Here is a 15944-nt window from a genome sequence, read left to right as displayed (position 1 = left end):
AAAATAATTTTTATATGAAATCCTCGTTTCTTGTGTGTTGGTGTTCCCTGTTTTGAGTGAATGTAATGTACAATGCATGTTTTGCCTTGTAAAAGTGCCTGGGACTCTACTGGAGGAATGCAACACTTTTCTTCCACAAGACAGTCCATCATTTGTTGTTTTATTGATGGTGATAATGGAAAATGTCTATAGCACTGCTCCTGAATCTCCCATTAGTGCTCTATTGGCTTGAGATCTGGTGACTGGAATGGGACAACTGCAGTATATGGTTTACCTTGTTTTCATGCTCATCAAACCATTTAGTGCCCGCTTGTGTCCTCTAGGATTATCATCCTGGACTCCCATCAGGATAGAAACTCTTCACCATAGGATGAATGTGATCAGTGAGAATAGCTTTGCATTTACTTTGCCCTCTTAAGAGGTCAGGAAAAGGCTCTCAGCACCGTAACAGATCCACCAGAACCCTTCACCATACTCATTATGAATTGTCCTTAGGTTTTAATATCAAAACCACCAAGTCATGAGTTTCAGTTTTGTAGTTTTATTGAATTGCATCACTCTACATCATCTAGAATTTCAACAAGGTATTCTTTAAAGACCAAATATATTACTTGCATCCCTGCAATAAGTCTCTACACTCAAGAAGAGAAAGCTGTTTTACTGAAACATACATAAGAATTATAATATTTCATTAAACATTGCCATAAAAGTGAATGTTCATTCTTGTATGCCATTTTTCTAGTCATATATATATATTTTATATAATAGATTTTGTCTCTTTTTGTCTCCCTTCATAGGAATACTAGAAAAGAAACAACAAAATAAGGTAAGAAATGCACAAAACCCATTGAAGAGTAGCATGGCCTAATACTACGGCAAAGAAGTTACTGGACATTCAGTTGACATGCACTCAGGTGAAGGATAGAAAAGAACACAGCCATAGAAGGGAAGAGTTACGGCCTTGACGTTGGTCGATTTGGCAAGTTCCTGACTGGCTTGGTAGCAACACCACTTCCTTAAGAGTGTAAATCTGCTTACACACTTCCTGTCCAGAGGCTGCACATCAGATACCGCCCCGGCTGTCTACATACTTCATCTGTTTCAGAATCATTCGTGTTGCCAGGCAACATTCGATCAAACACGGACTATTATACTATTGGCTATGTTTCAATGGCATAACTCTTTCATTGTATGACAAAGCACAGGTTGCACTGAGGAGTAGGAGGATAGAAAAAAACAGGTTGCACAGTCTGAGGAACGTTCAGGAATGTATCAACAGGAAACAGTATTGGCATCTTTGACAGTTCACTTGCTATCTACCTCATATCCACAACATACAGGAGAGTTACCCTCTTTTAGAGCGGATGGGCTGCATTCAGCTGGGCACTGGTACTGTAAAACTATGGCTATTGATGTGGTATGTCACTGTCATGTAAACTTCAATCCATACATTATGGCTTTGTGTTTCTACTCAGAATATAACAGCTCCTTCTTGAACGCAAACAAGATTTGACACAGCTTGAAGTGGCACAGGAGTGCAAGTCGTTTTCTTTTTTTTTTATATTTGAGACATTTCACAGATAAAGCATCAACGCCATAACATGCCTGTCCTGTAATATGTTTCTGTCTGTTATAATTAATAATAATATGTTTCTACTCTTCCACACTCCACACAGTCATGCCCCGCTCAATGCATCCCAGCGGTCTAAAGCGAGGGAATGGTGCTAGATCGATATTTGTATCAGTTTAGCTGGATCCTCATTAGTTGCTACCAAGGCAACCAACTACCTACTACCCTCTCTAGGGTCCATATACAGTATACTGGCAGACTAGCTGCCATTCACAGGTGAAAGAGAAAACAGCAGTGAGGTGGACGGCAGATGGCACCTTTGAAAGGTAAATAGAGAGCTATAAAGATGGAGTGATTCATAAACAATCAAATCTTGAACAAGATAAACATATCACTATATATTTCAGTTATGTCTAAATACTCTCGTCATACTCAATAAGCTATATACTGTATCTTTAAGTCACAATATTCATTTGTTTTTACATTGTGCTTTCCGAGTGAGAATCTGATTGTGTTTTACGTTGATGGGCTTGTGACGGTGAAGTCGGGTGTTTGGGGGATTGAATCAGGGTTCTTACAGCTGAATCGGAGGTGGCTCTTATTTGCACTTGGATTTGACCTCAGGGTGCATGTGTGAGATTTTCAGGTTTAGAACACGGTGAGATTCGGGCCAAAGAGCTAGAGAGACCATCGGGACCGAGTCAGAGGTGGGTCAGATCAGGTTCCAACAAATCCACGAAGAACATGGGAATGGCCAAAATTAGTCCTGACCTTCATTCAACACCTTTTCAGGGTCACAGGGAGCTGGAGCCTATCCCATCACGCGTTGGGCAGAAAGCGGGAAGAGTCTCCACTCCACCAGACCGGCATGTGTTCGGACTGTGTGAGGAAACCCAGGCGAGCATGCAAATATCCAGCAAGGATAGTCTTGCCTTGTTTTTTAGAGCGCTGCCATTCCCAAGTTCTTCAAGGATATGCTGCAAGCCAGATTTTAGTTTTTTGGCAGAACATCCAACCAGAAGGTTATGCGAGGAGGCACACCTGCCATACAGTGTTTGATCCAGTTTGGCCCAGATTTGCACCGATTTGGATGCAAGTCAAGGAGGATTCTCTATTAGCTACTCGCGCTGAGTTTTACATACTGTGTGACCCTTCTACCTCTCCTCTCAGTTGTGGTCAAGGCTAATTATATACATGGTCAATACAGCTGTTTATCTGTATATTAGAGATGTGAAATGGTTGATGTATCAGCTAAATTACGCTAAGTGATGTGAAGTCCTGCTTGGAAGCTATTTTCTCCAGCAATATTTCGACAACGGAACAAATCTCTTCTACAGCATCATGACAGGAGTCTCATGCAATCGGTGAAACTGTCTTGGTATCACTATGGTAATGCAACACAAGACTGGTCCTGCACAGTAGTATACCAGGTCTACTCTGAAAGTCCCTTAGTGGGTGTTGCCCTGCTTACTGGGAGTTCACATCGCATCAAAAGAGAAAGTCATCGTTTGAAACCCCTTCCGACCTCCCCTACCATGTGGTGACGTTTAAGGCTTTATATTAATGTCATTCAGATGGGTATCTCAGTCTGAAGTTTCCTATGGATAAATATTCTGATTCAAACAAACTGATGTGAGGAGCTGCAGTGCCTATAAAGCCACCGCCACTTCCACTGAGGAAAAATTTGCACCGTAGCACTAAAATACGTCAATAATACAAATATAATCATAATAGAACAATGTTTTCATATGTAAAATCTCTACTAGACTTATACAGCTAATATAGGCTACCCATCGCCAATTCAGACGTAGAATACACAAACAGAAGGCAAAAAGAAAAGAAACTTTAGCTGCATGATGGAGAACAGTGAATTGCTACCTCTATCTCTCTAGTTATTATCTATCCTTCTGTTTCAAGGTAGCAGTGGACTCTTTCATTAAGTCAGAAATGATCCCTTGACAGCAAAGCGATCCATTCATCTCACCTCTTGAATGACCCTGAAGCCAACGCTCTACAGAGATTCGACTCTAAACCCCAAATCGTTACTATTGGACATGAAATGAAAGCTACATGGAGAAATACATCCTAAACTGATTCACCTCCACTTGTTTCTGCTATGTACGTGTCAACCGAGTCCTACGTGGGATAAACTGTGGTGTCTGCACACTCTTAAAAACCGGCGCTGTCTCTAACTAAACACATGTTGAATATGCTGATACATGTTGACACCTTGTTTCCACAGGAGCCATTTTGAACTAGCGTTACTCTCGACTCTGGGTGGGAAACTCTTTCTTGGAGAGCAAATGCAGCCCGGCTATGTCCTACTGTTGTGTGCCAACATGCACTTCATACAGACGTTGGGAACATTTATCATTTCACAGATTCCAAACTGAAGTTTCAGAAACAATGAATGTCAAGAATCCACAGACATACAGTTCACATTTTAAGGTAAGCTAATATATTTGGCCCACTGTAGCTAGCTACCAGAATTTAGCCTAGGCAGGTAGTAGCTACCTAGCTAGTAAGCTAGCTAATCTTCATGCTGAATTCAAGCACATTGTAGTTGTTTCTAAGATTGCTAGCTAATTTGATAACTGTTAGGACTATCTGAAGGCCTCACTCAAAATGGCCACCATGGGAATAAGGTCAATAGCAACACATTTTACTACTTATACTTCATGCTTTGTGTGTTTTTTTTAACACATTTGCATGTGTTTAGTTAGCGACAACAAACCCTGTTATTTCAACACATCTTTCCATCTACGTGGAATGAACATCTACCATGAAATGACAGCTACAGATGAGCTCTAAAATATCTACTATCTACGGTAAACTCAGTCCTAATAGGAGAGAAAAAAATGCTTGATCCCCAAATGCACTACCCAAAACGCTAACTGCTACATGAAAAACTCAACCCCGGGGTCCTTGCTACATGACACAGTCCACCGTACAGTGGCCCGAAGCTACTCCGTGAGGTGACCAGAGCACGAAAACCACCCAATACCTTGAGCCAGCCAGCTACCACGGTGAGATGCGAACGCACGTAAGTAATCTCACGTTTTTTTTTAAATGCACTGTTCAATATTCACTGCAGTTGACACCATTCATTTGCACTGTGTAAACATGTACTTACAAAAAGAGTTAAGGGATGTGGGGGCTGGGAGGGGGGAGGGTGAGAAATAAGAGGGAAAGTGGGAGATTGAGGGAGGGAGGGAGTTAAGGAGGGAGTGTCCAGGAGTCGTGGCGTGTGGTTGAACATCTTCATGCTCAGTCCCTGTTCAGGCTGCACCAGGCGGCTGCAGAGAGAGAGAGAGAGAGAGAGAGGGATGAGGAGAGAGAGATTGAAAGGAAGATGAGCAGTGGGTGGGAGCCGAGAGAGAAAGAAGCGTAGAGCGCAGAGGAAACGGAGAATGAATGGAGACGAGGAGAAATTGAGATTTGGAGAGGCAGAGAAAAGACGAAGATGGAGTGAAAGGAATGAGAAGAACAGAGGATGGTGGGTGAGGAGAGATGGATCAAAAAACGAGAGTTAGAGAAGAGAAAGGTACAGCTAGAAACAGATTACAGCTTTGAGTGGCTTTCTGCCAGCCATCACCTCAAGCCATTGACAGCCTCCGCCTCAGGCCATGGATGTGTGCCAGTGTCAGTTGTTTTGAATGGTACCATTTGCAAAGTATACACCAGAGAGCCAGGCCGCTCTACTTTCTGCATTTTTCAGAATGGCTCTGAGCTTCAAGTAATTACATGGCCAATAGCCTGACTGACTATAAGTATTAAATAGCCTCTCAGGATTATGAGTGTACTGCATTATCACATAATTCTCCTCCACAACCTGAATTGTGTTCTATTGTGTTCTGTTGAGGCATTCTTTCTATTCCACTCTGAACTGAACTGACTGTAGACTTTACTCTATTGTGTTCTGTTGTGTTCTGTTGTGTTTTGGTCTATTCTGTTCTGTTCTGTTGTGATCTATTCTATTCTGTTCTGTGCTGTTTTGATTTCTTGTATTTTGTTCTGTTCTATTCTGTTTTGCTCTATTCTGCCCTGCTCTATTCCGTTGTGTTGTGTTCTGTGCTGTTCTATTCTGTTCTGTTCTGTTTTGATCTATTCTATTCTGTGTTGTTCTGATCTATTTTATTCTGTTCTCTTCTATTCTGCCATGTTCTATTCTGTTCTGTATTGTTTTTCGACCCATTCTGTTCTGTTCTATTCTATTCTGTTCTGTGCTATCCTGTTCTGTGCTGTTCTGCTCTAATTTGTTCTGCTTTGCTCTGTTCTGTTCTATTCTATTCTAATCTATTCTGCTCTGTTGTGTTCTGTAGTATTGCACCACTGACCTGGCACGGCTACAGTAGACACGGCCTCCGGCTGGCACAGTGTGTCCACCTTCACATGCTGAAAGGCTTTGGTGGGGGCCGACTGGAGGTGCCTGGGAACAGAGGAGGGGGTGAGAAAGCACCCACACACACACACACAAACGTATGCACACGCACACACACATCCACACAGCCATTCACACACGCTTGGATAAATGCACACACACAAGCACACACAGCCACACACCGCTTAGCACTGCCCTTAGCCTTTACTGTAAGAGTTGAAATATTAATGGCAATGAGATGCTGGGAGCAGTAGGGCAGAAACTCCGATCAGCAGACAGCTACATCAGCAGCCCATCCTCGTGCCCAGCACCAGCACCATCACTAAATCATGATGACCTGACGTAACTGAAGTGCTTCAGCAACTTCAGGCTGAGGGAATGGTTGAAGAATGCTAATTAAATGTGGAATGCAGCAATTTTTCCAACAGGCTCATGACAGTAATGGGAGAACTTGAAAAGTGAGAGTTTTCGTTTTTTTTGGCTATCGCCAATCAATGCAAAACAATGGAAGGAAGGGAATGCCGTGCTTGACTCCAAAAAAACTTTCAGAGGGAGCTGGCTGCTGACTCATAGGCATTTTCAAAACAAAATGAATGTCCACACTTACAAATTAGTTTTAATACCTTTAATGTGGTACAGCAGTGGGAAAGAAACATATTTCAGCCCTGGGCCTTTGTCAGCATTTCCAGACGTTTTATTCTGGCTGTTGCTGTAGCTCATTTTTAGGATCATTCATTTTGTTCACGGCAAAACTGCTAAGGCGAACAATTTTAAATGTGGTGGGCTTTTCTAAAGCGTCTTAGCGCGAATCAGAGAAAATTTAAAATAATTTAATAATGGCATGGATAAGAGTTAGATATTAGCTAGGGACTTAGATTTACTGTAAGATGAAGATTTTGGAAGATGTGGTTGAACACTCACCTCTTCCACTCCTCCTCTCCATCCCAGAACTCATAGACCACAAAGGATAGACCGTCTGGCAGACGAACCGCAGTCACACTGGAGTAGAGAGGATAAGGGGTTAGAGACGGTCAGGTGGAAAGGGAGGGATGATGGTGGGAAGAGGAGGTGAGAAGGAGAGGTGCAAGTATAGAGTGATAGAGTAAGTGGTGGGTAGGTCGAGAGAGAGGGGAGAAAGAGATTAAGAATAGCGGAAAGGGAGGGAGCATGGTAAGGAAGGTAGAGAGTGAACGTTGCAAAAAGGGGGAGAGAGAGAACAAAGGATGAGCAGGAGAAAAAGAGGAGAAGCATGGAGAATGGGAGGATGGAGAGGACATGAGGCAGTGGCAGAGATTGGTAATAGAAGTCGCGACAAGTACACATTAAACACATATTGCTGTAATAAAACAGATACAGACACCAGACAGTGGTTTGGATATGAGAAAAAGATGAGTTGTTTCTTGTCCCTGCAGTATATTGATGGTACAGCACTTAACATCACCAAGATGAGGGCCCGGAAATTACATCCCATCAGTAAAAGTGGAACTTAACTCGCAATAATGCGAAGGAACAGTGTGTGACAGGGTCAGTGCAAATGTGGAGAGTTGATTGTTATTGGCCAACTGTCCAGGACCCCATTTTGCCTTCAGAACAGCATGAATTCCTTGAGGTATGGATTCAGCAAGGTGCTGGAAATGATCCACAGGGATCTTGGTCCATGCCAATTTGATGGCATCACTCAGTTCTTGCAGGTTTTTCCGCCACACGGAAGAAGAAAACAGAAAACATTCCCCACCCTATTATACCACTAACAGCTTGTACTCTTGAAACAAGGCAGGATGGATCCATGGATTCATGTTGTTTACGCCAAATTCTCACCCTGCTATCAGCACACCACAACAGGATTCATCGGACCAGGCGACATTTTTCCACTCTTCAGTCATCCAGTTTTGGTGACCATGTGTCCACTGTAGCTTCATCTTCTTGCTCGTAGCCGACAGGAGTTGACCCCGGCACGGTCCTCTGCTGTTGTAGCCCATCTGCTTCAAGGTTTGATGAGATGTACAGTACGTTCTGAGATGCCCCTCCGAGGCTCGCCCGCCTGAACGAGTCTTGACATTCTCCCCTGACCTCTCTCATCGACGAGGCATTTTTGCCCACAGGAGTACAACTGACTGAATGTGTTTTGTTTATTGCACAATAAACTCTAGACACTGCAAGGCACGGAAATCCCGGGAGGTCGGCCGTCTCTGAGATGCTGGAACCAGCGAGTCTCAAACGATCACACTGCGTTCAAAGTCACGTACATCAACCCTAACCCTGCTCATTCTACCATTTACATCAACAGTAACTTAACCTCTAGAATGGGAAGGCGTACCTAATAAAGTGGCCATTGAGTGTATGACCAAATATGATTGTTTCTATTCGTGAGGCGCTTCACCTATTTCACTTACTGAAATGATCTTACTATGGAGATGAAGATGAAATCCACTTGGGCTAGGTAGGCACTAGCTGGCATTCAGAGCCTCTGTCTGGACACGTAAATATGATAGTTTGTCTAGTATTTAGTGTAATCTGAATATTAGATTTCATCATTTGGGCTCAACAGTGTGAATGGAACCTGATGGTATAAATGGGGAGGAAGTGATCAGTCTGTCCCTGCAGTTCTCCCCTGAACCTGAAGAGGGCAGTGGGGGGACAGGCTGCTACACATCTCCAAGGGGCTTTGAAAGAAATAACTTTAATTGTATGAGCTCTGCTGAAGGTTATAATTAAGTGTGTGTGTGCGCATGCAGGCACACATGCACACACATGCTAAAAGATAATGAGGAGGGAAGGCAGAGACAAAATAAATACTGTATAAAAAACTGTTAGTTTGTGAAGCAAGAAGAGATGAAGAATGACAGATAGCACACTAAAGAGAGAAAAAAATGTCTATTCAGAGGTAATCAGCGGAGTAGGCTTCCTCCATTCAGACACCTTCATCTCCCTCATCCATTATTTACCACAGCTACCTGTAAGCATTGTGCTGGCCAACTTGCTACAGTATCGTTTTATTGATATTTCTAAACTCTGACTGTAAGGTACCAACATGCTAGTGAACGATCTAATGCAAAGAGCATGCAGAGAACACAATCTGAATGACTGTAGGCCAGTTCCATTGACCTCGACCATCGTGTGTACTCCACAGCACCTCTTCCACTTATCCTATGTATCTCCATTTATTGACTATAGCTCAGCATTTAATGCTATTGTGCCTCCAGAAGCTGGGTGTGACTGGGGTGCATTATTGGATTAGGAAAGGGGTTGTTCAGATGAATAATGTGTTGTCTCTGTTCCTCTGATCACAACATATTAATGGCTGTGTATCTCATTCAGACTCTGATATTTTTGTACTTTGCAGATGACACAATATGATAAAGGACAATGGCTTTTAGGATAGAGGTCAATAAGCTGGCAATGTGGTGCTGGGATAACAACTTAACCTCAGTCAAACAAGAAGCCAGGAATTGACTTTCACAGCAGCAGGGGAGATTTAACACTCCTGGTGTGCAGCGGCCAGGTATAATGGAAAGAATGGACTCTTTCAAGTTTCTTCACATAGCCATCCACCAATCCCTTAATCAAAAAATCTCATCACTTCCCGGGCTTTGATTGAGAGTGGGGTCAACCTCTCCGTAACAGCGTGAGATGGAGACACAGCACTTCACATAAGAAGAAACAATTGGATATGGCTGAATGCATAATTTCCATAATCATAGGCTACATTGTCCTCTCTGTTGCCTCTGTCTGTGACATCTGGACCCGACACGAAGATAAAGAAAAGTGTGCAGAGACTCCAAAACCTCCGGCATGTTCCGCTTTCCAGCTTGTTCCGTGCAGATGGAGATTTTAGAGCAACTTGTGCAGAACTCCTGCGCTCTGAAACAGCTTCTACCCACAAGCATGAACCATGGCTTGTTAGATAGATTAGAGGTCACTTAGGAATCCTTTGACGTTTCCCTTTTTATGACAGAATGTACTGGCACTTTTCTATTGGGAGAGTGCAAAATGTGATAAATTGGAATGGAGCTGGGATATGGACAAATTCATGTGGAATCATCCTTATTGCCCGGGACTTCTAAATGTGAATATTGTATGGCATAGTCTGGTGTTTCTACGTTTTTAGCTTAAGCTGTACTGAAGAAAATTTCAATTAACACTTAAATTAAATCTTCAATCTCTGAAAGACTATCATAAGAGATGGGTTTTCGATTGGATAAAGCCCTTTTTGAATTGAGATACATATTGTCATACATTGGTTGGCTATGTCACTCCCTCTGATGAGCAGATTGGACACTAAATGCCACTATTTGTATACAAATTTTGCACAAATCTTCAACCTGTAAGTGAAATACAACTGGATGAAATGATATATGTTGACCTTGCTGTTAGGGATGTCTTGTTTGCCAGACAACCATTGACAATAGCGGTGCTATTTACTGCTCAATTTAAATGATTTCTGGACAATAAAAATGCCAGGTGTTATATGTCTTAAATTTACCCCATATGTATTGGTCATAAGGCAATAGCACTGTGTAATTTGTGTTAAAATGGAGATGTCAACCCCATTCACCTCCGCCTCTGACCCTAAAGCCCTCACAGAGCCATTATCCCAAAAACCAATCTCACACACCATAACTGGTGTGCGAGATTGTAATACAAAAAGAACATATGAAGTAGAGCCAAAACCTGGAAGGCTCACCAAGGGCATATGCAGAATATGACTTTGGACGGTGCATACAGTATATTGGGTCTGGGATTTGGAGAAATCTCTCTGGATATTAGGCTGTCTCACAGCACCCTAAGGCTCAGAGTGGGAGGAATTGGAGGCTCATGATAAGTTCAGTGGATATATATCAGGCTATATTACAGGTACAATATTACAGGCAGGGGGTAGGTGACACTATATTAGCAGCCTACCTCACTAATCCAAACCACCTGGGAATTATGGCAGTTTTTCGGACTTGGGAAACATTATAATGATGAAACGCTTGCTGAAAGCTTAACTGAATTATACGCACACACTAAAAATACTGAGAAAATCCATGTAAGTTTAATAGAATAGAATAGAATAAAAATTTTATTGCCTTACGACCAGAGCTGGATGAGGTTGTACTTAATAAGGTTCTGAATATAGCGAGGTCCTGACATTGAACATGGAGCACATTTATGACAATGTAGAAAAAATTATTGGGATTACATGTGTAAAGAACGAAATTCCAGACATTTTATGCACACTTTATAGTCTCTCCCCTTAAACCCGCTCAAATTTAATGCGCTTATTAGAATCAATACTGCACACTGTAGCAGCAGTGATGGTAATAGTAGTAGTATTGGTGCAGTTGTAACAGTAGTAGTTGTGTAAATGCAGAGCAGTAGTGATACTTACTGGAAGCAGTCTCTCTGAGCAGAGACGTTCTTCAGGTACTGCTTCAGAGCCTCGCAGAAATCTCCCAGCTTCTTCTGGGAAACCACCATCTCCTGACGAATCAGTAACAAGGACTGGAGAGAGGGAGAGAGAGAGAGAGAGAGAGAGAGGGGGGGGGGGGGGAGAGAGAGAGGGGTCAATTTTGGACAGATATCTGTTATGTTAGTTACACCCTGGGGTCTGGTATAAACGGACAACACAAAAAACAATGTTGTCAGCTTGTTAGCGTTAGCGAGCTAACCATAGTATCTGCTCAGCTAACCATTGGCTGTCTTGATGCTAACATATTTATTTGCTCACTAGCTAATGTAGCAGTTGCATATGAACATTACTATCTGTCGTTTTGCTAAATTAGCCTGCTGGCGAGTTAGCTAGCTTATGATGGACCTCCATGATGGCACCAGCTGTGGTTGCCAGGAGATTTGTGATGCAACTGCAAAGCCTCTATGAGTTAGGAAAGTCACATTTATTATGTGGCTTCATCTAAAGCAATTGGTTATCCTCCCACTACAGTCCTGAGCGATTTCTCTGAGGCCGGATCACACGGCGCCGTCGCTGCCTAATTCCCTCCCACAATCCCCATCTCCTGCAAGCAAGGGCAAAACATTCATAATCTGACAAATACAAATGCAATCTACCTGTGTGTGTGTGTGTGTGAGTGTGTGTGTGAGAGAGAGATTGGACAAATCTGTTGCAACACTGATATGTCCCATCTGAGCTCTTTCTGTAATACAGCTCCCTTCCCAATAGTCCAGTATGTGGCGGAGGCTTCTTACTGTGTGGAAGTGTGTGTCTCTGCAAGCATGTGTGTGTATGGGAAAGAGGAAAAGGGTCGTGCAGTAAGAGAGCCCAGAGCGAGAATGGTTGCTATCGTTTGTACAAATCCCATTTATTACAAGGAGAACCAAAGTAGTATCACTGCAATCGGTTCGATCAGATGAGATTAGCATAACACGGCTCGCTATCTTCAGCTTTTTGTGTGTTAGCTTGCTACAGTACAATTAAAAATTCATCCACTATGACCCAGATAACAGTTTCTCACTGAGACTCCAGAATACACATCCATGTGCACGTATATGTATTCACACACACACACACACACACACACACACAAAACGACTCGTGCACACCCATACACACAGGTATGGTCACACATACAGGCTCTATCTCTGTCTCTCGGCCTCTCTCTCTCTCACACACACACACACACACACACACATGTTGTAGAAGGTTGGGGTATCATTACTATTCATCATTAAGATGAGCTCATGTCAGTGAGCCTGTCATGGTTTGTCAATCAAACCCATTTTGAGCTGTCGTTCTAACAATCTGCCGTATCTGCGAGCTACTAACAGCCTACACACACACACACACACACACAAAGTGCAGACACAAATCCATGTACATACACACATGTATGGGCTCATATGCACACAGCACACACTTCAAGCACACACCGTATCTTACAGGAAAAATACTCTTAGACTGTTATATATCATCAGTTTGTGATCTTCAATGGGTTAGGGTTATCGCTACAACAAGAGAACGAGTCTCCACCCGGTATCATCGGGAATAAGAAAAATACAACACCAAACAAAAACCTGGGCCCAGATATGAGAGGTCAATTGCCAATAGCTGTTTTTTTAAGTGTTTTAGGGTGGAGGAAGTATTTGTTCTGTCTTTGTTTTTATCTCTTAAATTTATGACCAACCTGTTAAAAGTGCTTAATGAGTTAATTTGACTCTCTCTCTCCTCTTTTACTCCTCTCCTCCTCCTCACCTCCACTCCTTCCCTTTCTCCTCCCACTCCTCTCTCTTTCCTCCTCCATTCCTCTCTCCCTCTTCCACGTCTTCTGTCCTTTCTCCCACTCTTCTCCTCCTCCCTCCTCCCCACCCGCTGATCTCCCTCTGTCCTCATTACCAGGAAAGTTGAGCATCCCCTTGCACTTCTGCGTCTCTTCTCGAATACAAATGTGATTAAATCCCATTTATCCGTATGGAAATCGCTGCTGCTGCTCTTGTGTTTCAAGGTACTTTGGAAGGCAAATCGTGTCGGTGAACCCCCGGAGGCTGCTGTTTAGTGTCTGCCTTTGCTTTCTTGCCACTTTCTGATTCGATTGTTTCATCTTTCACTCTTCTTCTCTGTAATGGGAAATATGCACAGTTGTCTTTAAATTATAGTTTGGGAGTGCATACACAGGGCCTGTTATTGCTATTACCCAGACAGATAGTACATATTAGATTATGCTGCTGTTTGGGAGCTGGAAATAGCTTGATGTAAAACAAACATGCCAGTAAAGAAGAGAGAGAGAGAGAGAGGAGAGAGAGAGAGAGAGAGAGAGAGAGAGAGAGAGAGAGAGAGAGAGAGAGAGAGAGAGAGAGAGAGAGAGAGAGAGAGAGAGAGAGAGAGAGAGAGAGAGAGAGAGAGAGAGAGAGAGAGAGAGAGAGAGAGAGAGAGAGAGAGATCTATATTTAGCTATCATTAGATACAGTTCTTACAGGCTGTATATGTGCATGCATTGCATTTTAAAGCACATTGCAACATCTGTGTGTACCTGCATGTGTGTGTGTGTATGTGTGTGTGTGTGTGTGTGTGTCTCTATCGCCGTGATCGTGTGCTTCATTGGCATGTAATGACTCTGTTTATCTCTTGACATCACTGTTTATCTGCTGTCATTAACCTAAATTGCTGTCATGAGGTAACGACATTACTGCAACATTAAGCTGCTAGCATCTACATCTGGCTGTTTGTCAGTAAAGAAGTGTGAATGTGTGTGTGTGTGTGTGCGTTATGATTTATGAATGAATGATTGCATATGCATGAATGGGTGCATATGTGTGTATGAGATAGAACCACACAGGAACAATACAGTGATAGAACCTGACAGAATTATATCCGCCCTGCTGCACTCTACCTTAAGACCAGGCTTACTGTATGAACACACACACACACACACACACACACACACATTCTGCAGACTCTCCCTTTCTCTCTCGCTCATACACACACACACACACACATACATACACACCCCCCCCCCCACTGTGCCCTCATCCTGCACACACACAAACACACACACACACACACACACACACACACACACAGACGTCCTACCAACTCAATTAGAAACACTACATTGCCCAGCAGCCTCTGTAAATCTAATCACTACCACTCCATTAGCCATCCTGCCTCCCTGACCGAATCACTGCTATTACATCTGCTCCCCTCTGACACTGTGGCCCTGCACAGGTGATAAATCAAGAGCTTCCAGCACTCTGACTCTATTTTCACTGTCCTACTTACCACTGTTAGAAAGGTCAGGGTCAAAGCCATATCTGTGACTGTAATGGTAATACATTATGAATGCATTATAACCTTTTCTAACGCTTCTGTTTTCAATACCTTGTTTACTACTCTGCAACTGCCAATAACAGTGCAGGCAAAATGTGCATGAATCATTCAGATTTGCATAAAATCACCATCATTTTTTAAAATTGGAGCCATTGCAAGAATGGTACTGATCGGCCTTGGTTGTTAGTTTTCTTTCTGCCATTGCCAGCAAATGGGTTTTCCTGTGTATTTGTTGAACTGTCCATGATAGCATTGAAAAAATGTGTCTATACCTTTGTTTTAATGGCCAGGGAATACAATAGTGCTGAGGAAATCATCCTAAACTGCTCAGATCTCCATGTAATGGTGACTTCCACCATGCTGTGTAAAGAAATACAACACTGCAATTTTAGGAGAACTGAGAATATTTATATTTTACTATGAATGACAATCAGGCATATGGACATTCCATATGCCTGACTGTAAGGTCAGGATTTACAAATTCAACATGAATATCACTCAGAAACTATGTTATTACTGTCATCTAGTACAGTTAATATTTGTGAAAATGAATAACTCGCTCCCAAAGCCAGAAACGAGAAGTAAGGCCACATCCACACTAATACGTTTTTGTTTTAAAACGGCGTTTTAAAACGAAAACGATCTCCGTCCACACAAGCGTTTCAGAAATAATCTCCGCTCATACTAACACGCCTGAAAATGCATATCACATGACCATTCACGTACACTGGGCATGCGCGTGCCGGTGTAAACAGGAAGCAGATTGTCTACTCTGTGGTTGGTTGCTTAGTTGCAGAAAATACTACGGAGGAAGAACAGCAATGGCGAAAAGTACGACCAGAGATTTCTTTGCTTGGACCGACGACGAGGTGGAACTGTTACTGAAAGTAACACACGAGTATAAGGCGGTCAAGGCGGACGTCGTGACTGATAAGACCCAATCAGGAAGCGAACGTGGGCGTCTGCGTAATCGTTTTCAAAAGTCTCCGTTTCCACCCGTCCAGACTAAAACGCAATCCTGGAGTTTTCGAACTAAAACGGGGTCAGCAGCGTTTTCAAAAGTCTCCGTTTTAGGGGTCCGAAAACGCCGGAGTAGTGTGGACGCTAGGCGTAAACGTAGCAAAAGTTATGCGTTTTAAAACGAAAACGTATTAGTGTGGATGTGGCCTAAGAGTCAAACTTCTAGTGTCATCAAGATGTGAAGTCTGGAGCTGCTCCATAGACAATGAGTG

The 15944-nt window shown here is 42.8% G+C and overlaps 1 protein-coding gene across 1 annotated transcript in view; it reads right to left on the bottom strand.

Annotated features, from left to right (window-relative positions):
- Positions 1–4837: 4837 nt before the first annotated feature.
- The window catches only part of necab2 (N-terminal EF-hand calcium binding protein 2), a 101769-nt gene continuing 90662 nt past the window's right edge, over positions 4838–15944 (bottom strand). The window contains exons 10-13 of the mRNA XM_071897867.1: positions 11323–11435; positions 6873–6950; positions 5908–5999; positions 4838–4866 (exon numbers count right to left, since the gene is read on the bottom strand). Of these exons, the coding sequence (XP_071753968.1) occupies positions 4838–4866; positions 5908–5999; positions 6873–6950; positions 11323–11435 (312 nt within the window). The remainder of the gene's footprint in view (positions 4867–5907; positions 6000–6872; positions 6951–11322; positions 11436–15944) is intronic.

This window comes from Centroberyx gerrardi, chromosome 4 (assembly GCF_048128805.1).
Source record: "Centroberyx gerrardi isolate f3 chromosome 4, fCenGer3.hap1.cur.20231027, whole genome shotgun sequence".
In the NCBI taxonomy this organism is placed as follows: Eukaryota; Metazoa; Chordata; class Actinopteri; order Beryciformes; family Berycidae; genus Centroberyx; species Centroberyx gerrardi.
This window is presented reverse-complemented; position numbering and strand designations above follow the sequence as displayed.